This window comes from Podarcis erhardii (assembly GCF_964252035.2).
Source record: "Podarcis erhardii genome assembly, chromosome: 15".
In the NCBI taxonomy this organism is placed as follows: domain Eukaryota; kingdom Metazoa; phylum Chordata; class Lepidosauria; order Squamata; family Lacertidae; genus Podarcis; species Podarcis erhardii.
The window spans coordinates 15,128,224-15,153,098 of record NC_138505.1 but is presented as its reverse complement, the minus strand read 5'-3'; the positions used below and the strand labels follow the sequence as shown (position 1 = coordinate 15,153,098).

At 50.7% G+C, this 24,875-nt stretch overlaps 1 protein-coding gene across 1 annotated transcript in view; it reads right to left on the bottom strand.

Annotated features, from left to right (window-relative positions):
* Window positions 1-318: 318 nt before the first annotated feature.
* MAP4K2 (mitogen-activated protein kinase kinase kinase kinase 2) overlaps window positions 319-24,875 on the bottom strand; it is a gene marked incomplete at its 5' end in the record, with an annotated part of 37,048 nt that continues 12,491 nt past the window's right edge. Inside the window, 25 exons of the mRNA XM_081842428.1 lie at window positions 319-2,292; window positions 3,447-3,502; window positions 4,926-4,996; window positions 5,453-5,539; window positions 5,664-5,732; window positions 7,906-8,077; window positions 8,227-8,330; window positions 9,978-10,036; window positions 10,790-10,913; window positions 11,165-11,225; window positions 12,306-12,385; window positions 12,474-12,558; window positions 12,747-12,788; window positions 13,282-13,394; window positions 15,245-15,416; window positions 15,514-15,550; window positions 15,990-16,028; window positions 16,383-16,426; window positions 16,924-16,982; window positions 17,551-17,629; window positions 18,862-18,972; window positions 19,652-19,733; window positions 20,896-20,958; window positions 24,030-24,161; window positions 24,569-24,641. Of these exons, the coding sequence (XP_081698554.1) occupies window positions 2,205-2,292; window positions 3,447-3,502; window positions 4,926-4,996; window positions 5,453-5,539; window positions 5,664-5,732; window positions 7,906-8,077; window positions 8,227-8,330; window positions 9,978-10,036; window positions 10,790-10,913; window positions 11,165-11,225; window positions 12,306-12,385; window positions 12,474-12,558; window positions 12,747-12,788; window positions 13,282-13,394; window positions 15,245-15,416; window positions 15,514-15,550; window positions 15,990-16,028; window positions 16,383-16,426; window positions 16,924-16,982; window positions 17,551-17,629; window positions 18,862-18,972; window positions 19,652-19,733; window positions 20,896-20,958; window positions 24,030-24,161; window positions 24,569-24,641 (2,102 nt within the window). The 3' untranslated portion in view covers window positions 319-2,204. The remainder of the gene's footprint in view (window positions 2,293-3,446; window positions 3,503-4,925; window positions 4,997-5,452; window positions 5,540-5,663; window positions 5,733-7,905; window positions 8,078-8,226; window positions 8,331-9,977; window positions 10,037-10,789; window positions 10,914-11,164; window positions 11,226-12,305; window positions 12,386-12,473; window positions 12,559-12,746; window positions 12,789-13,281; window positions 13,395-15,244; window positions 15,417-15,513; window positions 15,551-15,989; window positions 16,029-16,382; window positions 16,427-16,923; window positions 16,983-17,550; window positions 17,630-18,861; window positions 18,973-19,651; window positions 19,734-20,895; window positions 20,959-24,029; window positions 24,162-24,568; window positions 24,642-24,875) is intronic.

Sequence of the window (24,875 nt, the reverse complement as noted above, 5' to 3'; positions counted from 1 at the left end):
AGCCATGTCTTCTTTTTTAGCCCTCCCAGCCTCTTAACCAACTAAGAAGGAGCATCAGCATCACAGAAAGAGAATGGGAGGAAGTCCCTGCTCTTTCAGTGAATTAAAAAGGTAAAGGTAAAGGACCCCTGACAGTTAAGTCCAGTCGCGAACAACTCTGGGGTTGCGGCGCTCATCTCGCTTTACTGGCCAAAGGAGCCGACATTTGTCCACAGACAGTTTTTCTGGGTCTAGATTGGCCTAAAACACCACACCAAAGACTCCCAATTCAAAATTTAACAAAATCAGATCCATTAATTCCACACATCCACTGGGGAGTAAAATACCACAATTTAATATCAAACCCTTACGTTAAATAGCAATTTTCTTTTCAAGTTTGGGTTTTCTCCCCTCTGTTCTCAGACAATAAATTTCAGCTTTAGCAATTAAAAACCACAGAGATATTGGCATCCTGGGAAGGAAAGTTCTTGGCATCCAAGTTAAAGCAGAGTTGCGGTCAGCCCTGATGGTCCACAGTTGTGATTCCGATGGGGAGTCTCTTCTGGGCTTCAAAGGCAGCAAAGAAGGCCCCCCAAAACACACACAAACCTGCCTTGAAGTGACTCGTGCAGCCTTCCTCTGCGGCCAAGGCAAGCTGAATCGGAATGCCTGGCAGGAGGACCACAGCAGCAGCACTCAGTAGTCATTCAGCCAACCAACCTACCGCCAGGACAGGACACCCACAAGACGTGGCCCAGCTGGGGCTCCTCCACCTGCCTCAGAGTGAACATCCATGCTACTAAGAGAAGGCCAAAACCCCAGACAGTACATTAAATGTGTGACTGCACTTTAAAGTGAACAGCTGAGGATCAGGATCCTTTCCCCCAGCCATCCTGCCACACCATCCTGCATGCAGCTATTTACCCTGCGAGAGAAGCTGCTATTCCCCCAAGAAGTGGCTGGGGACCATTTTCATCAGGGCTGTGGTTCATGGGGAAAAGATTCAGGCCTCCTCCTCCTTGCATTCCAGATAGCAACTATAAGTAAGGCCATGACATGCTGGACAAGGCTGGACGAAAGACACCCCACATAACATGACATGCAAGTTTGCATTTAATTTGTTTGATTACACCCCCTTTAAAAAAAACAACAGACCATCAAGCAATGCAAGAAGCAGACATTTATCATACTGTCTGGTTTGGCCCCCATAGTGTAAACTTTCTCAAAACTGGCTTGCATTGCATTCTTTCTAAAGGCCCCTGGGAACTGAAGTTTTTTGCAAAGGTGCTGATTCCACTAGAGATTCCACAGCCCCTTTCACAATTCTCCATGGGGATTAATTACAGTGATGGTCAGAACTGGCCTGGAGCACCTGAGAGGCTCTGTTGAGCGATGAGCTCAGGTGCCACCTAAGCCACCACTGTCTCACCCAAAACAACAACCATCCATGCAGGGAGGCAGTTACTCTCCCTACCTAGTCAATCAACAAGCATGACACCCAACCACACACACACACACACACACACACACACACGCCAAACCCCCATATACACCCCACCTCTTTCATCATCATCATCACTCAGCCCTGCCCATCTTCAGCATCTGTCCACTCAGCTGTCCAGCCACAAAACAAATGTTGCCCGACCCCCCCAGTCAATGGGGGCAGGCCAGAATCTCAAAGTGCCCTGAAAGACCTTTAAATTAAAGCTCAAGTGCTAAGGGAAGGGGGGTGCGCTCCCCCACCCAACAAACGATTGTCTTCACACGGCAGCAGATTTTGGCGCCCCTCCGCAGCATCACGGGAGCGCAACTCCTAAAGGGAAGGAGGGAAGCATTCAAGCAGGCACAAGGTGTCAGCCAGGAAAGATTGCAAATTCTTCCAAATGGCTAGTGGTCAAATTATTGCAAAAGTTTCTCAGGAGTTGCTGGCCCAAGTCAGGAGGAAAGAGCTCCTCCCATCCTTGTGCACAGCAGGTTCTCAGGAAGACGAGGATGACGGGCGAAGAGCATTTCCGGAGCCAAACCGAGGTTGCGTCCAGTGTATGTGGCAGCAGAGTGGAGGCTCTTCTGATTTCCAACCCGTCTTTGCCACACACACACACATGCTGGCAATCATCTCTGCCATCAGCAGGCATGGCTTGCAGCCCTGTGTCTCCAACAATAGTGCATCCCCACAAGGCTGAGATGACCACCTCCCAGAGGCTGGAGGCTTTGAAAGGAGGTCGTCAGTAGCTGCTCTCGTGACCCGTCAGGATGTAGAGGTTGCTCTGCGCCGTGGGGTTGTCTGTAGGGGTGCTCTCCAGGATGATGTCTCTGGCAGGGAGGAGAGAATGGAGGCAAGAAGAATGAGCAGCACAGCCTATGTACAGGCATGTCCTAGGCAGGCAACGGAAGGGCTGGGACAGCAGCCCACAGGCACAGCTAGGGCGATGGCAAGAAGTACCCCAGGAATGGGCAGGGACTTTGCTGCTCTTTGAGAGGGAAGGTAGGATATAAAGTATAAAAATATTTTTAAAATCACAGGGAGGAAGGAAAGCTTTCAGTGCACTCCAGTCGAGAAACTGGCCCATTTGCTTGCAACACTAGCTGGTTTTAGCTGTTCTTTTATCTGTAAGCCTCCTGTCATGGAAAAGGTGGTTTATAAATAAATACCGTATTTTTTGCTCTATAAGACGCACCAGACCACAAGACGCACCTAGTTTTTGGAGGAGGAAAACAAGAAAAAAAATATTCTGAATCTCAGAAGCCAGAACAGCAAGAGGGATCGCTGCGCAGTGAAAGCAGCAGTTCCTCTTGCTGTTCTGGCTTCTGGGATAGCTGCGCAGCCTGCATTCGCTCCATAAGATGCACACACATTTCCCCTTACTTTTTAGGAGGGAAAAAGTGAGTCTTATAGAGCAAAAAATACGGTATATAACAACCACCACGCTGAACAGGGAAATGCCCTTACCATGCATATCTGAGTATTGGGCTTCCCTGCTCCACAGCCTCCTTTCCTCCCTCCTCTGCAGTGAATAGGAGGATGAGGAAGACTCCAGCAAAACTGAGTCTTCTTTTTTGCAAAATCCTGGTTTGTCATTCCATTTGAACCAGAGATTGTGGATAAAAGCAAACGCCAGCCGTGGTCAAAGCAAGCCAAGACAAGGTCCAACCATGCGTTGTTTGACGAAACCAGAGCTCGTTTCCAACCACAACCTGCGGTTCAAACAGAACTACAGGAGGCTGCAAAACTAAACTCTGCTGGAGTCCTGGCTGCACCAGAAGGAGGAAGGGAGAGGCGGAGAAAGGCTGTTCCAGCTCCTCTACAGAGCACCAGACTGCAGTTTGGTGTGGCTTGTGAACACACCCACTCAGCCAAAAAGCAACGTATGTGGATCGGAGGGGACACTGAATTCCATGTGACATGGCAACAGGAAGGTGGGAAATGGAGAAATGTTGAGGTTTCCTCCTCAGAGGCATTTCCTCACCTGTGAGCTCCCAAGACCCGGAACACTCTGGACTCATCTGTCACCTCCTGCGTCACCTGTTACAGAAGGAAGGGACAGCTGAGTGGGAAATCCCCATGTCAGATGCCACATTTCTCAAACCCATAATACCCTTTAACATCTTAAAAAAGGAAAAAGAATTAACCCACTGCTCCTATTAATTACCTCACATTTTCTCCTCTGTTAATGATGATGATTAAAATTAACTGTATTTATATCCCACCCATCTTCCAAGGAGCTCAGGGTTGCTGCACATAATCCCCCGCCCACCACTTTATCCTCACAACCACCTCCGATGAGAACCAATGGTGGCCTCAAAGCCATCCAAGTGGGTTTCATGGCTGAGTGAGGATTTGAACCCAGGCCTGCCCATCTCTAGTCCAACAAACCACTAAGCCAGTGTTTCCCAACCTTTGGTCTCCAGCTGTTTTTGGACTACAGCTCCCATCATCCCTAGCTAGCAAGACCAGTGGTCAGGGATGATGGGAATTGTAGTCCAAAAACAGCTGGAGACCACAGGTTGGGAAACACTGCACTAAGCCATGCAGCAGAAAGGCACCACTTAAACCATGAAAGGTGGAGGTCAGAGATAGGAAGATGCCTTATACTGCATCAGAATGTTAGTCCATTTAGCTCAGTCTGGTCCCACACTGGCAGCATTCCAGGGTTTGACCTGGGATGTGTTGCATGCAAAGGAAATGCTCTGCCACTGAGCTAAGTACCCTCCTGAATGGGTGGGTATGTTAGGATTTTTATCTATCCGAGCTGCTCCAGTGAGTGGTACTGTTGTAATGTGTTTTGTATACATCATGTGAGTGTCTGAGAGAGCGTGAGACAGGAAGTCTGAGTTGAAGTACTGTTGGAAGTTAGTTTCACTTCTGAAAGTGTTGCTGTTCTGTACTGGTGCTCAAAGAGCACAGACATGCTGATGGATTCTTTGTACATATAGACTGTAAAATAAAGTAGTTTTAGAACTACGATTGACTCTTCTGCAATGACATGCCAAAAGACGAGCGTGCTCCTCTCAGGAGGGAGGGGTCGCTTATCACCGGCCTCTCTGGACTGAGGGTAATTTACAGCCAGGGAGGACCACCGGAGAGACGCCCAGGAGTCTTGGGAAGATGGCGGCCTTCCCGGGCGTGTTTCCAACAGGGTATACATAGAATTGTAGAATTGGAAGGGACCACAAGGATCATCTAGTGCAACCCCCTGCAATGCAGGAATCTTTGGTCCAATGTGGGGCTCAAACCCACAACCCTGAGATTAAGAGTCTGATGCTCTACCAGCTGAGCTATCCTCTGTACGTCAAATGTCACAGACGGAAGGCACACAGTCCAGGAAAAATAGCACCACCTCACCACCGCCCAACGGAGCTTAACTCGTGTTTTCTCTGATGGTCCTGTTGTCAGGCTGGTGGTTTGATGCCCACAGGCCCCTCTGCCCCAGGCTGGCCAGACTCACCTCACTGGATTCCAGGCTTCGGCCTTGCATGCCGTGTTTCCAGAAGGCCAGGACACTGTCCTGAAGGCACACTGCAAAAATGGGGAGACTACAAGTGAGCAAACAGGCCCCCCTCAGAGGTTGGCTGTCACAGCAAGAGCCTCTTAACTCAGGAAGCAGGAACCCCACCTCCCAAATCCGATACAGTGGTACCTCTGGTTGCAAACGGGATCCGTTCCGGAGGCCCATTCACAACCTGAAAGGAATGCAACCCATGTCTGCGCATGCATGGGTTGCGATTCGCCACTTCTGCGCATGCGTGTGACGTCATTTTGCACATCCGCGCATGCGCGTGCGGCTGAACCCAGAAGTGACCCTTTCCAGTACTTCCGGGTCTCTGCGGGACACAACCTGAAAATGCTCAACCTAAAGTAAACGTAACATGAGGTATGACTATACTGCCAGAGGGAAGGCACTTGAGGAGCCACAACCCGTTTGGGAGGCCTCAAGCCCCACCCAACACACCCCACCCAGGTACCCTCACCTACCAATGGTCTCGATAGGGAAGTGGAACGTGAGTTCTGGAGGAAGGGCTCCCTGAGGGGCGCCGTGGAGGTTCACCACCCTCACACAACCTGAGGGGACGAGAGAAGGAGGGGCAGCGTTGGCCAAAGGGCAAAGAGGCAAGCGAGGGGAGGGGCAGACAGACCGCGGGGAGACCAAGGCCAAGGGAGCAGGTCAAACTGGGGAAAGACTTACGCTCAAAGCACACCAGGACAGTGTCTCGGTCCATCTGCGTCACGTGGCTGGCCATGACCAAGGGCCGACCTGCAAGGAGAGAGGCATGGGAGGCTAGTCTAGGGCTGGCCCTGGCAGCAGGGGCAGGGGAAGCTGGGGGCCACACTCAGAGGAATGGGAGGAGGAGCAAGAGGGGCGAGATGCCAGTGGGAAAAGAGGAGGTGGTTGGCATGCAGACTGCCCCAGGCTCAGTCCCCAGTGACCGCTCCTTACAGGACAGGGAATATCATGAAACCATGAAGAGCCACTGATGCAGCAATGGATCTGACTCAGCATAAGGCGGTTTCCTATGTTCCTTTTTTTTTTTGCCAATTATTTTTTATTGCTTTTCAAAAAAAAAATAATGAATTTAACATCACATTAATTCAAATTCAATACAAATTTAACAGTGACTTCCCAGCCTGCCATCTTGATGGTTCACTTCCCACCCTCGTTAGCTGCTCAATATTAAATACGTTTCCAAATCCCATTTCAAAAATGATACTTTAGCATTTTATCTTTGCTCCCCCCCCCTTCAATTTTCTTCCTCTTCATTACCCATCGGCTGTTCATTTCTGGTTCCTGCTAGACTTTTGCTTAACTATAACATATTCCCTAATGTCAAGAAGAGTTACTCTTCAATTTGTCAGCCCACAAATCCTTACTTTTAAATCAGTAATCCCCCCCATTAAAATCAATCTCTCCTGCTATTTTCCATACCCCAACATTTGACTGGTCCTAATAAACACAGACTGCGTTCCTATTCAGTTCAGTCCCTTGTTCGGAAGCATGAGGACTAGAATCTTATTTTCTTTTTAGGGAAAAGGGCAGACCAGCTCAGTAGTAGAGCATCTGGCTTGCATGCAGAAGCTCCCAAGGCTCAGTCCCCGCTGGCATCTCCTTGTAGGGCCTAAAACCTTGCACAGCTCCTGCTATAGACACTGCAGGCAATGCTGAGTCAGATGGAAGATTGTCTTTATATGGCAGCTTTTGCTGGCAGCTGGGTCACCTCCTGAGCCATGGGCCTTGGCAGCGGCCGGGCAATGCAATCTCTGGCACCAGTCCAGCCAGCTGCCGTCCAGCCAATTTGCCTTTGACCACCCATTGTCAAATCTGCCTCGCAGAACCGAACTCTTCACATGCATCCTGGGTGATCCTGGGCCTGTCGTCATCTCTCAGCCTAACCCACCTCACAGGGTTGTTGTGAGGTTGGAAGGGGAACCATGTCTGCTGCCCTGAGCTCTTTAGTGGAAAGTCAAGATTAAAAACATAATTTTATTCAACACATAAAAAAATTCTAATCGCAAACTTGGTTGGGGAGGTGCCAACAGGGTCACCATGCTCGGATGAACGCTGAGGGGGTATGCAGAAGTACAAAACAACTTTTTAAAAAGCCAGAGGGGGAAAAACCCCATACAGCCCTGAGCGTAGTCAATGGTTTCCAGGAGCCATTAAATGCTGAATGTGTGTTAGAAATGGAAACAGTGGAGTTGGGTGGGGGCATTAGGCCTGCTTGAGACTCCAACAACTTCTCTTCTCTTCGAAGGGGACTGCCCTGGAACCTGAGTGGCTGGAACCTTAAACAGGATCATTCCCGATAGGATAGCCAGGATGTCCTCCAACATTTGGGGTTGGGTCCATTGTAACAACAAACCACTCAGGCCTATGGGGCGCATCTGTGGCAGAGATTATTTTATTTTATTATGTGTTTATTTATTCCTGCACACCTGGCTTTTGTCCTTCGCCCTTTCTTAAGAAAAAAATATATGTAAGAAGAGTCCTGTAGGATCTGGCCAATGGGGCTCCCATCTAGTCTAGCATCCTATTCTAACAGCAGCCAACCAGATGCCTGTACAGTGGATGGTCGGGTTGCGAACGTGATCCGTGCGGGATGCACGTCCGCAACCTGCAGCATTGACAACCTGCATCTGCGCAGGTTGCGATTCAGCGCATGTGCAACTGCCAAAACCTGGAAGTAACCTGTTCCGGTACTTCTGGGTTTCGGCGGTCCGTAACCCAAAAATCACAACCTGAAGCATCTGTAACCCAAGGTATGACTGTATTGGGAAACCCACAAGCAGGATTGAGCCCAAGAGCCGTCTGCCTTCCTGTGGGTTCCCTCAAAAGGGGAGCAGGGGGGGGGCCTAACAGCATTAAGCAGCAGCTCTTAAAGGGGCCGTGCCCCACCCCTCCCTGACTCCATGCCAGTTTCCCTCTCTCTTACCTGAAGGGCTTGAGGTGCTGAGGCCAGTGCTGAGGGAGAGGGTGCTGAAATGCAGCTCCGCCCCTGGCTGGTCGGTGCCGGTGACCCCCAAGCACACTTGCGGGTATTCCTCCGTCTCCACAACCAGCAGCTCAAAGAGGGTCAGGGGGACGGGCAGCGTCACAGAGACGTGCTGGAGAGGAGAGAGAGGATGCAGGAACCAGGTCTGACGCTGCCCAACCATGCCCTCCTGCCTGCTCCCTTGGGTGCTCTTTGGAAGGCCAGGGGGGAGGGTCCCTCCTCCCATCCTGCACCCCCATTCCTGGCCCTGCACCCACTTACCTTCAGCAGCATGAACTTCTGCAAAGGCTCGTACCACTGCAGGAGGGCCAGGCTGGAGGGGAGTGCAGCGCAGAGGAAGGTACTACCAGAGTAAGGATTTCGCACTGAAATACAGAAGAAAGGGGGGTGTCAACCTCCCCAAAGTCCCCCCTGCCCCCAGAAGAGCCTCCTGCTGCCTCTTCGGTCAAGGCCTCCTGCCCAACAGGAGAAAAGGGGTCTGCTTCTCTTGGCGCCTCTCCCTGTCTCTTGAGAAAAACTAATTCAGAGTGCAATTCTCTGTCCTTTCAAGAAGAAATGTGGCAGAGCATGGTATAGCTGAGCAGCTCAGAGACTGGGCTGTGGGCAAGGAAGTTGCTGTACCATGTTGTGGGTTGAGCCTGTTGTCATGCCCTCTACACTTGGGCACATAGGCAGTGCCATTTTAGCAGTGTGTTTATCTTTCAAAATAAAACAGCTGCATTTTAATTTGCGCTGAAACACTGCCCCGCTTGCGTTATTAAGTTCAGCGAACAAAAAGCCTTCCGGTTTAACATGTTGTGTGAAGGGCTCTCCATGTTCACGCAGGCTCCAAAAGGCTGCAAAATTGCAGCTGGTTGCATGTGACTGTTGCTGGGCCTGCAACAATGCTGCTCTGAATCTGGAAGGCACAACACCCCACAATTCCTCCAGGGCATAATTTAGCCGAATTTCACTCACATATGGTCTTGGGCTTTTCACTGGGCTTGTTTTTTAGGGAAATGCAAGTGAGTGGTGAGGAAAGCTGCAAATTTGACTGCTAAAGGGCTTCTGGGGGAGGCATTGATTACTATTTTCTCATCATGCCGTGTTTCTCATCAAATTCCGCACACCCACAAGAGTCACCCCGTTTTCTTTTTCCAATGGATGAGGAAGCCATTAATCACCCACTTCCCCCTTTCAGCGCGGCTTAGTCCAATTCCACCCAACTGCATTTCTCAAAAAAGCACAACACTACGGGAGGGTGGCATAACACAGGGCTACAACGTCGCCTCCACCATGTGGGCGCAAGTGGGTTTTCATTTGTATTGGCCAGGTCATTTTTTAAATGTATACAAACTGTCACACACTTCCACCCCCCTCCCTTTGGCCATGAACTAAGACCAGAGTTCAAAAGCTGCTCCCTTTTTGGCTTTGGGGTGGGGAATACTGGTGTGAGCCAAATATCAGTCAAATTTTGAATATCCACTTCTCCACCGAACATCACGGGGTTGTTGTGAGGGGAGGAAGAAAATTACACTGAGATCCAGTGCTGTGGGCCTTCTGGTGGTTCCCTCACTGTGAGAAGCCAAGTTACAGGGAACCAGGCAGAGGGCCTTCCCAGTAGTGGCACCCGCCCTGTGGAACGCCCTCCCTCCAGATGTCAAAGAGAAGAACTACCACCAGACTTTTAGAAGATATCTGAAGGCAGCCCTGTTTAGGGAAGTTTTTAATGTTTAATAGACTATTGTATTTTAATATTCTGTTAGAAGCCGCCCAGAGTGGCTGGGAAATACATATATTATTATTATCATTATTATCATTATTATCATTATTATTATTATTATACATATGACTTCATGAGCTCCTTGGAGGAAAGCTGGGATATAAATAGAATAAAAACTGTAAGTTATACTTCATCTCTCTCCCTCTCCCCCTCATCTCCTCCACCCTCCACATCCCCAAAACTCCTCTTTCCCTCACACAGCCACCAACTGTCATTTCCCAACAGGCCTGCCCCTCTCCAGGAAACTCACCTACACGGCACTTCAAGCATCCTTTGGTGTCAGCTATCTTGGCTGAGAGGGCAAACTTCCTGTCAAGAGAAAGGAACAGCTTTAGGCCTGGGTGTGTGTGTGTGGTGGGGGGAGAATTTCACCAGGCCAGAGGCAAGGAGGAGAGGGTCCTCCCCGCCAAGTCCGTCCTTAACTGAAAAGTCTGTCTGAGACCGAGCGGGGGGCCGTCTTCTGTTTGCAAAGCAGGAGCTCTAATACGGAGCTATAGTCCTTCCCCTGCAAAATGAAGCAAGACTCCAGTCCTCATGAGGCCCAATAAAGGAATTATTAAGCAGGAACTCAGGAAGCTGCTTTTATAGGAAATCAAACCCACTGGGTCCACCAGCCTCAATACCACTGGCATTGCCTGGTTGTGGCCCTTGGGGGGGGGGGCTTTCAGGTGGGAGTCACCTGAAGTCACCAGGGAGGGTCCTCTTCTTGGGCATCCCATAGGCTGGCTTAGGAATGTACAGGCTGCCTCTTAAGCCCAGGGGCACTCAGAAACCACAGGGTGGAGATCTGAGGCTCTGCACTGCTCCTTGCTCCCATGGGTCCTCTGCCTGCCCAACATCTTTCCCAGGACCCCACAGCCAACCCTTCCCAGCTTCAGTTCCAGTCGCAAGCAGCTTCCTGGGAAGCAGCTTGGAGAAATCAGCCATACTTCCAACACTTGGATAGGATATTGGGGGCGGAGAGAAGAGAATTTACTACTCTCCTCTCTTTGAAATGGGGCAGGGGGCAGGGGGCAGGGGGCAGGGGGCAGGGGGGGTCCCTCCCTCCCCGCCTCTCCCCACCTGGGGATGATCCGCTCTGTCAGCCGGTTGGTGGCGATGGAGAGGGGGACCTGCCGCTTCTGCAGCTGGCGCCGCTGCTCAAAGAGACCCACAAGGTTGTGGGAAGAGAGCTGGGAGGACTTCCCTGCAAAGGCAGAAGCGGGAAAATCGGGAGGATCATTTGCCGGAGCAAAATGGAAGTTTAAGCAGGTGCCCTTTTTTATATTCAGAGACCTTCTGGACTCTTCAATCCTATAGCCACGCACCCGATTGCCCCTCTAAACCCAACGTGTGAAGCTTACCCCCAGTCCCCTTAAATCGACCCCGATACCTATGGGCAAGGCAAAAAGAGGGGAAATGAGGGGGGGGGTTCTAGCTCTGTCTCTGGACACTCACCAGCTAAGGTCAGTAGCACATTGTTCATACAGTAGAGCCAAGAGCACCTGTGTGGAAGGAGCTGGGGGAGGGGAGCAGGCGGAGGATGGGGGGCGGGATGAATGGCACAAAGCAAGAGAGAGAGGGAGAAGTGGCGAGAGAGAGATCAGTCGCTTGTTGGGCCATCTCTGCATTTTCGTGGCATGAAACGAGTGTGTCCAAGTTAGATACAAGGAACTTAATGAAGACTGAATAGTGTTTATATAGAGAGATATTTTAAAGGAGCCAGCAAAAACAATATAAAATTTCAATGTTTATAAGAAAAGAGCTTGTAGGGATAAGTAACCTCAGCATCTTGACAGATATTCTTGTGGGCATCTCTGAGCGATGAATGAAAGGGCCTCCTGAGTTGACCACCACCAAACGCACCCACCCACCTGCCCTTCCTGTTGCGATCCACGGGGGATGTCCACCTCTGGTGGTGGTCATGGTAAAGGCCCAAGCAAGGAGAGGCCAGAAGTTCCTAGTTCCCCTGGCAGGCAGGGCAAGGGTCAAGTGAGGGCTTAGCTTTGCCCCAGACCTGCCACTCCACATTCTGAAGCTCCTTGTCTGAGTTCTCCTTCTTTCACCCCAGAACTTTCCTCACAAAAACCCGCTCTTTAAACCTGAACCACAACAAACAGCAACTTGGGTTTTCCATGCATTGCTGTTTGCTCCAACTCAGTGGTAAAGAGCAGGTTTTTTGTGGGGGAAGCTCTGGAGCAAATATAAGAGCATTTGGAAACAAAGCTGTGAAGCATGGGTCATGCCTGGGAAGGGCAGAGGGAAGGTAGCTCTTGGCCCTTTGGAGGAAGATCAAGACAGCTGCAAATCAGGACCATGGACAGCACCACTGCAGCTGAGGCACTACATCCATGTTGCCTCAGCCAGCAGCCCCTTGACCAATGCCTTCCACTGAGCATTGGTGCTGAGCAGAATTGTTTTTTGCTGGCACCTCTCAATTTCTAACTGGGTAATTTGGCATCATTTTAATGTCAGGTGATAAGACAGGTGGGCAGGCCCAAACGTGGTCCCACGGGGCGTGTGGAAACAAGGATCCGCCCCTGCTTCCCGTGGTGTCGAGAACCCTCCACCCCAGCTCCTCCCTCTCCAGGGTCCTCACCTTCTCCATCGTGTCCTCATGGAGCTCATGGAGATTGAGTGTGTAGATGCCTTCTTCAGCTCCCACCACTAGGTAGAGATCTACGGGGGGGGGGAGAAGAGGGGGAAGTCAAATTACCATCTGCCAATCACTGGTGCCAAGGTTCCACAGCAAACATGTGGGTTCTACCTCGTGTTTCTGGGTGGATCCACGTTGTAGCCGAGTTGATTTTTAGCGGACAGCCGTTGAAGACTTTGGAGAAACAGGCCCCCATCTTGGAAAAGAGAAGATACAGAAAGCTGTAGAAGGGAGCGGACGGGGGAGTTGGAGCCCCACTTCCAGGGCTCCTGTACTGAGACCTACAAAATTCCTTTGCTGTGAACCCCCTGCCCCACCTCACTCTCCTGGCCCCAATTTGCTGATGCATGTACCACCCTCCCCTGCCCAGGGAAGAGGACTTACGTGGACTTTTGGAGTGGGAGGCAACCCATGACACAGCAGCCTCTGCAAGAGAGGAGGGGTCAAGAAGAGGTGGGGGAAGTCACCAGAGAAAGAAAGAAAGAAAGAAAGAAAGAAAGAAAGAAAGAAAGAGTGTAGTTATTTGAAGATGCCAACATATTGGGTTAACTCCAGACCCCTTCGCCTCAATAGGATTGCAACCTTCAACCCCGTACCTGTAACAGGTGGGGTGGAACACTCCTCACGAGAAACAGGAGCGTTGGGGGCTTTTTCACAAGAGTGTCAAAGAGCCAATCCAGACATGTCTTGCTACTCCCCAAGCCCCACCTTTTCCTCTTACTACACCCCACAAATATTTGGAGGGGGAACCCAGCAGCCCATCTTGCTGGCATCCTCTCTGAAGGTTTTAGCCAGTTAGGTCGTGTTCCTTATCACCACTGTTTCCTCCACCAGAAACAGGCTTTAACGGTTGCTCTGATCCCAGGCTTCCTTGCGTGGAGATTTTGGGGTGCTTCTGCCCCCACCCGCCCCCACTTACAGTGGCCTCTTCCTTCCTCTTCATGGTAGCCCACTCTGTGGAGAGGAGCGAGTCCACAGGCTTGGGGGAGCCTGTCCGTGAGGTATTTGAAGGATCGCTCAGATCTGCGTTGTCTGTGGGGGAAAGACAAGCACCGCCGTCACACCGGCACAAATTAAAAGATTTAAGAATGAAGCCCCTCTCTGTTGGATTCCACTAGCCCACCCAACTGCACAGATGCCATCCTGGATGGCTGCTTAACCCTTTCCCTGCCAAGCCCCCTCCCATTACTCCGTTTCTGTACCGGCTTGGTTTTAATTGCCAACCATTTCATTTTATCTACTCCGCTCCCCGCTGCCAGATTTGCTTTCTTTCTACTATGCCGTTTTATTGCATGGTTTTATCTTTTTACTGCATGTAATTTATTGGTTTATCAGATTTGATTCTTAGCTGCCCTGAAGCCTTGTGTTGTTGTTGTTTTTTAAAAAACACACTAGGATATAAATCCATTTTTTTAAAAATACATGCAATAAAGCCCCCAGCTTTGACCCCCAACAGCAGCAACCTGCTAAGCATCCTTTAGGAATCCTGTAAAAGGGCGAGGGGAGCAGCCGCAGAAAACAATGCATTTTTAAAAGGGTGGTAGGGAAAGAGTTAAACACTACTATTGCCCCCCCCCCAAAAAAAACACATACATTCACTGCCTCTCCTCCTCCTCTCAGAATTATGGCTTCTGGAGGCTGCTTTTAATTAAAAAACACACCCGAAACATTTGGGTGTGTGATGCGCTGGAATGCAGAAGCAAAATAGGAAGCTGAAATCCAGGTCTGTGTTTAACATCCTGCCGTGGGTGTCATGGAACTCTCTGGAGGTGAGCAAGGAAGAAGTGGGCAAGCAGAGGGCGACAGGAAGCTTCTGCCCCACTTGGCTCCCATTCTGGCCATAGAAGAGGAGCAGAAGGCCCTAGTCCCCCACACCCCAGGCCTTCACATCTCTAGCTCAGAGGCTAGTAGCCTGTTTTTCCATGTTCGCTGCAGATGACAGAATGAGCAGTCTGGTATTATTATTATTTTTAAAAAAGTCTCTGGTTAATAACTACCTTTAGTGGCTTTATTTACTATAGCAGAAAAACAAGTGGCGGGGGAGAGGGAATCTACCTGTGGCACCTAACAAGGCAATCCTACGCATGTTCACACACAAGTAAGTTCCACCAGGAGTAATCAAGCATTCATAGGATTGCAGCCTATTTGATCTTAGGAGGCTGTGACGAAGCAGGGTTTAATCCTTATTGCCACCCTAAGTTATTGTCACCTGAGCCTTCGGAGCCCCAGATTAAACCCTGTTTCACAGCTGGTCTTGCAAAGGCTGAATTCATTCAAACGGAGCATAATTCAAGATGGTGTGAAAATTCAGTACCTGGAAGAATCCCAGCTTTCAAGGAGGTGAAAAATCAGGGAACAAGTTTCTGCTCAAGGTGCCTAATATATGCTTGACAGTATGTGGGTGATTCCTGGTGAAATATCACAAGGGGCTGAATAAGATATCCAGTGAGGAAGAGGTGCAGCTTCCCCTTTCCAGCACTGGCAAAACCTAGAATGAATCATGTAGAATGAGGAGAAGTGGCTCCATTTCCATCATTTATACGTGTCACAGACTTTGGCTTTCCTCGGTGCAAAACCTGAGCCACTTTGGGCAAATTTGGGCTCCGGGCATCGGAAAACGGGATAAACTAGATAGCCCTTTGGTGAAGAACCAACTGAGCTCAGAAGAAACCAGCTTGCACCAGAAGCCAATTCTGTGCACAGGGCCTATTGGCCAGCGCTTGTGCCGTCTCCATCCCCGCTCACCAGCGTGCTTTCTCACAGCTCTTTTTTGTGGATTTCCGCTTTCAGAACACAAATCCCCTCTCCTAGAAGGGGGAAGACTCCAAACCCATTTGGAGTTTGCGTTCTCCGCAACCCACGTGGCTCCACTTCTTCCTCACCTGGCAGGCTCTGGCTTCTCTGACACTCGGGGGCTGGGAAGTCGAGGCCCTCCTCGAGCTCCCAGGGAGCCTTATAGGCCAGCTCCAGGTTGAGAAAATCCCACAGGGGCCCCCTCTTGATCGTGCTCATGTCCCCCTCCCCAGTGCTGCTGGGCCGCTGTTCCTCATGGACCTGAATAAAGCAAGGGAAAGGGCTTCTTAGTGGGGGAGACTGAGGGTGGGGCGGTTGAGGGGGGAGTAATGGGATAGATGCAATGAAGAAACAGTACCTTTTCTGTGGTGCCTGCTGGGCGAATGGTGAGGCTCCTGCAGGAGACAAAGGACTCATAAGAACAGAAACAGGGGGTATTGCATTGAAAGGGGAATATTTGGGGCTCGGTTTGAGCCCACACAGACCAGGACTTGGCTCCAGAACCTAATTGCCAATGCTCCACAATAAGCAAAGAACAGAGTGCCTGAGCATGTGCAGGGAGACTCCTTCTTCAGTTGCCAGCCTAAATGCATTGGCAGTCAGGGCAGGGGAAGTTAAAAACTTCATAGTAGAGAGGGGGCTGAGTTTGCCTGTCTAGAGCTGGAGTGCCAGAGCCGCAGGATGGGGCCTGGCTGGAAGGGTAGCTCCACCTATTCTGTCTCTGCCTGCTGGAGCTGAGACAATAACAGAGGGCCAGAGGTGTACAAAGAGCCTGAAGTCATATAAAGGCAGCAGCTCCCAAAGTTCTCCTCCACCTCCCAAGCATCAGCATACCTCTCTTCTAGTGCTTCTTCCACCGACTGAAGGAGGCTCCTAAAGAGGAGAAAAACAGCACCAAAAGTACCATCAGGAAATCTCACACCTGTGCAGCAGTCCTGCCTCCTTCCTCCCCTGCAACAGCTATGTTAACCTCATTTTTAACTTCCTAAATTCCACCCCCTTCCTTGTAGGAAGGTGGCCGTTTTTCTGGTTGTCCCCTTAATAGCAGCAAAGCAGGCAGAATTCAACAGGCCCTGGTTTTCCCATCTCTGCTGGGGAAGAAAAAGCGGCAGCTCTCAAGCTCTTCCTCCCAGTGAGAAGGAAAAAGTGGCCATCCTGTTTCACAAAGGTGGGGAGGGATGAGAAACAGGGGCTCCCACCACCCTGCCCTTCTCCCAGGCTCCTTACTCTCCATCTCCTAAGACCATCCAGTTCTCCTCTTCCTCCTCCTTCTGCAAAACACACAAAAAGTACTGTTAAATCTTAAGGCTAGAATAATTTGATGCACACACTCCCCCAAAATACCCAGTGAAAGAAGGAACAGGGAGCGAGCAATGGCGGCGGCGGGAAGTGCGTGGGCATTTGACAAGAAACATCTTACCTTCTGAGGGCCTGGAAAGTCACAAACGGTCAAGAGTAGGCAATATCGGGCGAGGTGAGCCAATCACCCAGCTGGGATAGCTCAGCTGGTAGAGAATGAGACTCATAATCTCAGGGTTGTGGGTTCAAGCCTGCATATTCCTGCATTTGCGGGGGTTGGACTAGGTGACCCGTGTGGTGCCTTCCAGCTGTATGATTCGATGGATGAATTTTATCCCCCCCCCGTCAGAATTTCAGTTGTGAATTTCCTTCCCCAAACGCGCCCTGAGGCCAAAGCAAGCAATCTACTCATTCTTTTGCCCCTCCAAAACATACACACACACACACACACATTGACTGACATTCTTACCAGACTGCACCAAGGCTCTGTTTCTTTCCTCAGTGGGGGCCCGAATTTGACCTGATTAACTATAAAAGAGCAAACATCAGTCATTTTGCTCAGAAGCAGGGCTTCCCCACCACCACCAAGGCCCAAATGGCTTCATGCCATTCACCCAAGAAAACACTCCCTACACCCTGCCTTCAAAGGCCACTGGAGGGCAAAGGGGGGCCGCAAGATACCCCATAGGAGCTCAAGACGTGGGGAGGGGGACAGAGGTGTTTTCCAGACCTCCTAGAAGGCAGGCTGCTGATGCTTACTGGGAGGGAGAGGGTGGCACAGTGCAAACACACCAGCAGGAACACCAGACTGGCCCTGCCATGGAGTTTGCACCACGCCAACCTGATTGCCACCTCTCCGTCCCCCTTTGCTCAACTCCATGCCATCCTACGCTCCTGGGGCACCTTTCACCCACCATCTCCAGAAGGGACTTTCACCAACATCCCCCGCCCCAAACAGCTTTCCACTTTCACTAGGGGGCTTCCCATGCCCCGGGAGAGTCTGGAGAGAAATCAGGCTGATTTAAAGCCCCACCGGAGAGAGAAATCAGGGTCCAAAGGGGTGGACAGGGAAAGCCAGGGGACAGGAGGTACTTACACTGGATCTCTGCAAGGGTCCCTTCGACTGGCCCATGTGGCCGATGGGAACGGATTTTGTCAGGAAAAACTTCGTAAGCCTGAGTGGTTTAAAGAGAGAAAGCCAAGCATGCCTAAGAACTCAGTCGGAACAAAGAGCATCCAGCTTTCACCCATCGGGTGCCTTCTGTATGCTTTGGACTACAATTCCCATCAGCCTCAGCCAATGCATGGGAGAGCATGTGCTTCACATGCAGGAGGTCCCTGGTTCAATCCCTGCTGCCACCTCCAGGAAGGGCTGGGTAAAGACCCCAGAGAGGGCCACTGCCAGGCAGGGCTGGCAACACTGAGCTAGACGGGCCAGTTTGGTGTGATGCAGTAGGAGCAGATTCCCATGTCTCTCATTCTCAACAGAGGTGTTTAGGACCAGAACATAAAAGATAACAGCTCTGGCCTCATGGTAGCCCCCAATTGCCCGCACTCTGCCCATGGGGTGGTAACTCTTGCCACCTCCTTTATCGGCTGGTTTAATAACAATGTTAGCTTCATTAGAGAGCTCTTTGAGTCAGTCACGTTGTGACTTCGATAAATTGTCTGGAATTCTGGGACCCTTCTTTTCTAATTTTATACAGGCGCAGGTTTCATCGCATGTATATTGTAATTTCAGCTTGTTAAGAAACTGAACTGCATCCTTCTCATATTAATTCTTACAAGTCTGGTTGATGAAGAATTGATGAAGACTGGCTGATGAAGCATTGAACTAAACAGATTGGTTATCCGGAAACTCTGTTCCGGCGATTTGGTGACAGGTTATGTATATATCGAACTTTTGAATTATTCTACTGCTACTGATGAAGAAGATTTAGAGACTTTGGTTGTAATTTCTGATCATTTATATTAGTTTCTAAATAGTGTTTAGTGCCATTGTTTTTGCCATCATGTTGTGTCATATTGTTCAGCAGCATATACTGTGGCAGTGAGTCCCGCAAGTTAATTATATGCATTGCATGAAAAAAATCAGAGGTCGGAGTTGGAAAATCTCTGGGAGGTCCCCCTTCGACAGGATCTGCAGTGCAGACTGTTGCAACTCTTATCAACGTTCCTGCTGGGCCTTTGCTGAGCAACCTCCTAGCAAAGGGGAGCCCCCACCCCCAAAAGGCAGCCTGTGGAAGAGCTCTCACTCTTAGGAGGTTTCTCTTCCTATTTAGCCAAAATAAGCTTCTTGGCAGCTTCTACTCTTTGGCTCTCGGGAGAGAACAAATCTGCTCAGTCAACGTCATGGGTCTATAGCAGATTCCCCACTCTCTTCTGCCACTGCCTTTGGGGACCATACCTCTAAGTCGCCATCATCCACCAGGGCAGCCACTGCCAAATCCGGATTCGTGGCTTTATCCAGTAGCTCAATGACTAAGACGCGAGCCAGTGGCTGGCTAACGAAAGGATGCTGGTGGAGAGGAAGACAAGGTGAGCGGAGAGGAAGATTCAAGGTTCCCCCAAATGCCCACCAGGCACAGGGCTAGCAGGTGGCAGCTTGGGCAGCTGCTGCGGCCCACTCCTGGCACCTCTCCTGGGCAGCTGCATCCAGATTTTAATTCCCACAATGCCCCAGAGCAGGACAACACCAGAGCACTGTGGGAAATTAAATTAAAACGGTGGCTCTCACAGCAACTAAAGTGTCTGCCGTAAGGACAACAGAAGAGCCCTGCAGCAGCTGGATCAGGCCACCAGGAGGGGGAGCAGCTAGTCCAGCATTCTGTTCCCACAGTGGCCAAGCACATGCCATAGTGGGAAGCCGCCAAACAGGACCCGAGTGCAACAGTAGGGCTGCCATATGTCCGGAATTTCCGGGACATAGCCGGGATTCAGGATAAAACGCCTGGATAAAGTCAGGTGCATGGCTGCCCATATCAGAAGTGTTGATTTTTGGCAATTTTCCTTAAAAAAAACAACAGGTAAAAATAATAATTTTGTTTGGAGATTTCGCTTTAAAAAAGCACAATTTGGGGCATTTTTAAAAACGACACTCCTGTAATTCTCTGGAAGGAAGTACCTATCTCTGAGGATGGAGTTGTCGTTCTCCGCCCTCTCCAAGCCCACCCACCCCAACTTCTGTCCTGAGTCACCTGCAGGAGTTTTTCTGCCACGGGACGCTTTTTGGGGTTCTTGGTTAAGGAGAGTTTGAGGAAATGGTGGAAATCTGCCGACCTGGAAGGGAGAAAGGGAAGGTAAGACAAGCTAAAAAGTCGAGTGTCTAACTGAGTAACCGGAAGGCAGGGCGTGAGCACAACAACAGCCCTATCCCAGCAATGCCCCCAGCAGCTGGTATTCAACAGCAAACCCCATCGCAGCCTGAAACCATCACTATGGATAGCTTTGATGTATCATAGTATTTTAATATTCTTTTGGAAGCCACCCAGAGTGGCTGGGGAGGCCCAGCCAGATGGGCAGGGTATAAACAATAAATTATTATTATTATTATTATTATTATTATTATTATTATTATTATTATTATTATTATACTCCAAGGATTTGCCAGTTCCCCTTCAGAACATCGGAAGAGCTGATCAAACCACCTGGTCTGGCATCCCGTTCTCACAGCAGCCAGATAATCAAAGAAGCCCTCCAGCTGGATAAAGCACAACAGCCACAGAACTCTCCACCCTTCAGAGTTCCAGCATCTGTCATTCAGGCGCAGCCGCCCCCCTCCTACCCCCGAGTGAGGACCAGTGGTGGAGGAAGCTGCTCAGGCGCCTAGGGCGGCGCTCCCAGAGGTGGGGCACGCCATCCATAGGGTTGGCACGCACCATGGGGCCTTGGGAATCTGCCTGCCTCCTCCCACTCAGCTGCCCTACAGTGGAAGGACTATTTAGGCAGGGCAGCGCCTGCGCACATCCAAGCCACTGCGTCTCTCCCAGGAGAGACACGCAGCTCGAAGGTGCTGCAGGCCCTGCGGTGACTGCCGCCCGGCATTTTGTCATCCCCCTCAGTGGTGACACCCGGGGTGGACTGCACCTGCCGCACCCCCCCTTCCTCCGCCACTGCTGAGGACAACCGGCAGCCAACCAGAGAAGTCAAGCTGCCAGTCAGAGCGGATATGACTTGGATGGATGGAGAAATAGCTTGACTCTGTGAAAGGCAGCTTCTTCTAGTCCTCCACCCACTGCAGCTTCTCAATAACCCTGAGAAGGGAGGCTAAGAGAGAAAACAAATGGTTCGAGGATACAGATTTGTAGCCAAGCAGGAATCTGAACCCAGTCCACCGACCTGTCCATTGTGACACTGCATTTCACTGGCATAAGGTGGTCAGATCCAGCCTTCTTTACACACAACCGAAACCCAGCAGAGGGAGCACAGCCCAGTCACTCACCAGCAGGCCTTGTCTTTTAGCTTGGGGGGCTGGAAGCTGCTTTTTGACATCAGCATCAAGGCCCTGGAGACAGAAAGACAGAACAAGGATCATCTTTCCTGCTTCGTTCCTCCTGCGTGTTTTAAAAAAGGCACAATACCTGCTTCTGTTGTCCCAAATTTGTCCCTACCTCACAACTTCCCCCAAAATTTGCTGATTATGTCTGATGTTCAAACATGCTAACCCATGGGCAAGCAAACTAAGGCCCAGGGACCGGATCCAGCCCAATCTCCTTCTAAATCCGGCCCGCGGACAGTCTGGGAATCAGCGTGTTTTTACATGAGTAGAATGTGTGCTTTTATTTAAAAATGCATCTCTGGGTTCTTTGTGGGGCATAGGAATTCGTTCATTTTTTTCCCCGCCAAAATATAGTCCGGCCCACCCCACCACAAGGTCTGAGGGACAGTGGACCGGCCCCCTGCTGAAAAAGTTTGCTGACCCCTGCGCTAACCGCTAGGAGGGTCACTCAAGAAATCTGGGCCTGGTTTTCTGCACCGTTGTGGGTCCAGTTACACCCCCCCCCACACACACAGTTGCCTTTGAAAAAGAAAAGGGCTACTACATACAGGTTCAGAACATGCTTCTCTCCTGCACGCAAACTCTGCTGAGTAGGTCAGGCCTGAGATTGTTATTAATGGGGCACCAATGTCAACAGACAGCCGGCACGTCACGCAAAACACACACCGCTGTGAGAGCAGGCAAAGCCAGTCTTACTGGAGAGGCCTCCGTGTGGCATTTCCTGTTGCTTAATCCTCCCGCCCACCAGAAGCCTGCGTGTCTGTGTGTGCGCGCTCTTTGTGCGCCTGCCCTCACAAGATCCACATGCAGGCTGTTTCTTAGCAGAGGTATGGTTAGCCATCTCAGAGCAAGCGACACCATTCACGCTTCTCCCAGAAACCTGGAGCTGGGGTGGTTGTGACCGAGGCTGGGACCTCACAGGAGACAGTGGGGGCAGCTCCCCTTTCCCTCCCCACACTTGCCTAAAGCTGCTTCAGGTGGGTGGGGGGCCTCAAAGCTATGTAGGGCCACCACCCTCTTGGACGGCCAGGAAAAGGACTCCGGTCACTGGCTGCAAGGCCAAAGGCAGTCAGCCAGGTACCTAATTATTTCCTTTGCTATTTTTATTCTATTTCCACCCGCATCATCTCTATAAATAAAAATATTGACAAGCTGGAACATGTGCAGAGGATGGCGACCAAGATGATAAACCAAGCCTTAAGACTGAGGAATAGCCGAGGGAAGTGGGTATGTTTAAAGGAGACTCAAAGGAGATATGATTGCCATCTTCACATGGAGCAAGCTTGTTTTCCTCCTGCTACGGGTTCTAGGACGCAAATGGATTCAAGTTACGAGAAAGGAGATTCCGACTCAACATCAGGAAGAACTTTCTGACAGTAAGAGCTAATCGACAGTGGAACGGACTCCTACTAAATGTGGTGGACTCTCCTTCCTTAGAGGTTTCTAAGCAGAAGTTGGGTGGCCATCTGTTATGCATAATCTGGTTGAGATTCCTGCATTGCAGGGGGCTGGACCAGATGACCCCCCCTCGTGGCTCCTTTCCAACACCACAATTCTTGCAGCGTTCCCCGCAAGGGTAATCGTTTTTGCACCCACGCTTTTTGTTTTTTAAAGAAAGGAATACTTCAAGCGATTTGCTTGCACACATGCTTTCCTGAAAACAGCATCCACAGTGGCTTGATCGGCAGATTCTGCTTCTCCTTGACAGTGTTAAAGGCAGCATATGAGCAGCGGCTGAGGAAAAAGGCCCTCGCGAACAGATGGCGCTGCCAGATTCTCTTCAACACCAACGTGCCATCCGTTCCTCTGGCACCAGGCTGTATGCCAGGGAGGCAGGCAGACAGTTGGATCGGGGTTAGGATAACTTGGCTACTGGAGTTCATGCCCTGGGAACCTTGAGGCTGGACTACTGCAAGCCACTCTACCTGGGGCTGCCCTTTGGCCAAAAGCTAAACTGCTGATGGGGGCAGATGGCTTGGTAGCATGGGACACCTCTACTAAAACCCCTGCACTGGCTGCTCCTGTTGCAGCCAGGTGAGGCTCAAGGCTCTTCTTTTGATGTAACAAAGCCCTGAGCAACTTGGGCCCAGGATACCGTAAGGACCACCTGAACCCCTGCATCCCAGCTCCATCACTGAGATAATCCAGAGGTGCACTGCTAGCCAGAGCCTCAGCCGGTCCTCAGTGGGAGAAGGGCTTTTAGTGCTGCATTATGGAATGCTCGAGCAGAGATGCAGCGGGCACCCTCTCGCTTTTGACTTCCAGGAGTCTCCTGAATACCTTTTCGTGTAGATAGACCTCTGCAGTTCATGGGCCAGCGATTTTAAATATCCTTTTGTGCCATTTCTAAAGGTGATTTCTATTTCATTGTACAGTTGTACCTCGGATGTTTAACGCCTTGCAAGTCAAACGTTTTGGCTCCCGAACGCTGAAAACCTGGAAGTGAGTACAGTGGTACCTCGGGTTAAGTACTTAATTCATTCCGGAGGTCCGTTCTTAACCTGAAACTGTTCTTAACCTGAAGCACCACTTTAGCTAATGGGGCCTCCTGCTGCTGCCGTGCCGCCAGAGCACGATTTCTGTTCTCATCCTGAAGCAAAGTTCTTAACCCGGGGTACTATTTCTGGGTTAGCGGAGTCTGTAACCTGAAGCGTTTGTAACCTGAAGTTTCCTGCAGCCAATCGGAAGCCGTGCCTTGGTTTCTGAACATTTTGGAAGTCGAATGGACTTCCAGAACAGATTCCGTTCAACTTCCAAGGTACGACTGCATACATATTCACAGAAACACAATACTGTACAGTTGGGAGGGTCCTCCAAGAGTCATTTAGTCCAGCCCTGTGCCAATGCAGGGATAACAGCTAAAGAATCCCTGACAGGTGGCCATCCAACCTCTGTTTAAAAACCTCCGAGGAAGGTGAGTCCACCACTTTCCAAGGGAGTCCGTTCCACTGTCGAAAGGCTCTTATTGTTGTTGGCTGCCCTGATATTTTATGATACAGCCATATAGAAAGATTTCAGTAACTACAGGCAACTCCCCATTTAGACACATTCAACTGAGGCTTAACTTTTGAGCTCACCTCATGGGGTGCAGGTCGAAGAGGGGTGGCTGCAGCTCCGCCAGCTCAATGGCCGTGATGCCGAGGGCCCAGATGTCACACAGGTGGTTGTAGCCTCCTTTCTTCTCCACCGCAGCCACCTCTGGTGCCATCCTGGGAGGACGAGAAGGGGCACAGCTGAGCCAAACAGCCACCTGGGAAAGGGTGGCCTGCATGGACCTGAAGCTGTGGCTCTCCAGGGAGAGAAGGGCCCATCTTCCCCATCGTTTGCTCCTGCTTGGTCCTCCCTGCAACTGCCGACCTGTGAGGAGAGCTCTGCCCACTAGGCAACACCACCCCTCCGCCAGCCAAGGCTATGAAGGTGCTTCACAAACACCAACCCGGCAAGGATGTTCAGAACCACCATCCCATGCTGCAGGCCGGAGGACTGAGGCAGCGAGTGTTCAAGGCCACTGGGTACGTTTGTGGCCAAATTGGGGGCTTCATGGCCCCCACAGCTCACCCTCCAGACAGAGAGGGTGCAGAGAAAGAAACAGAGCGCTGCCCCCCACCCACATTACCAATAGGGGGTCCCAATGAAGGAGTTCCGCTTCGCCACAGACGCCGTCAGCTCTGCAGAGACCCCAAAATCCGCTGTGGGAAGGAAAGAGGTGGTTTGATAAAGGAGAAGGGCAAACATTCCTTGCTCAGGTGGTGGGCCAGAGCAATCCAGACTCCACAGGAGTAGGGTTGTGGGCCAGGCCCTACACCCCCCCCCCATAAAACCCCTCAAATGTCCCTAGGCCCACAGCCCTCAACCCACCCAGAATATTTTCATTTATTGATTTATGGCCTACATTTGTAAGGCTGCACAGCAGCCTACGTTCT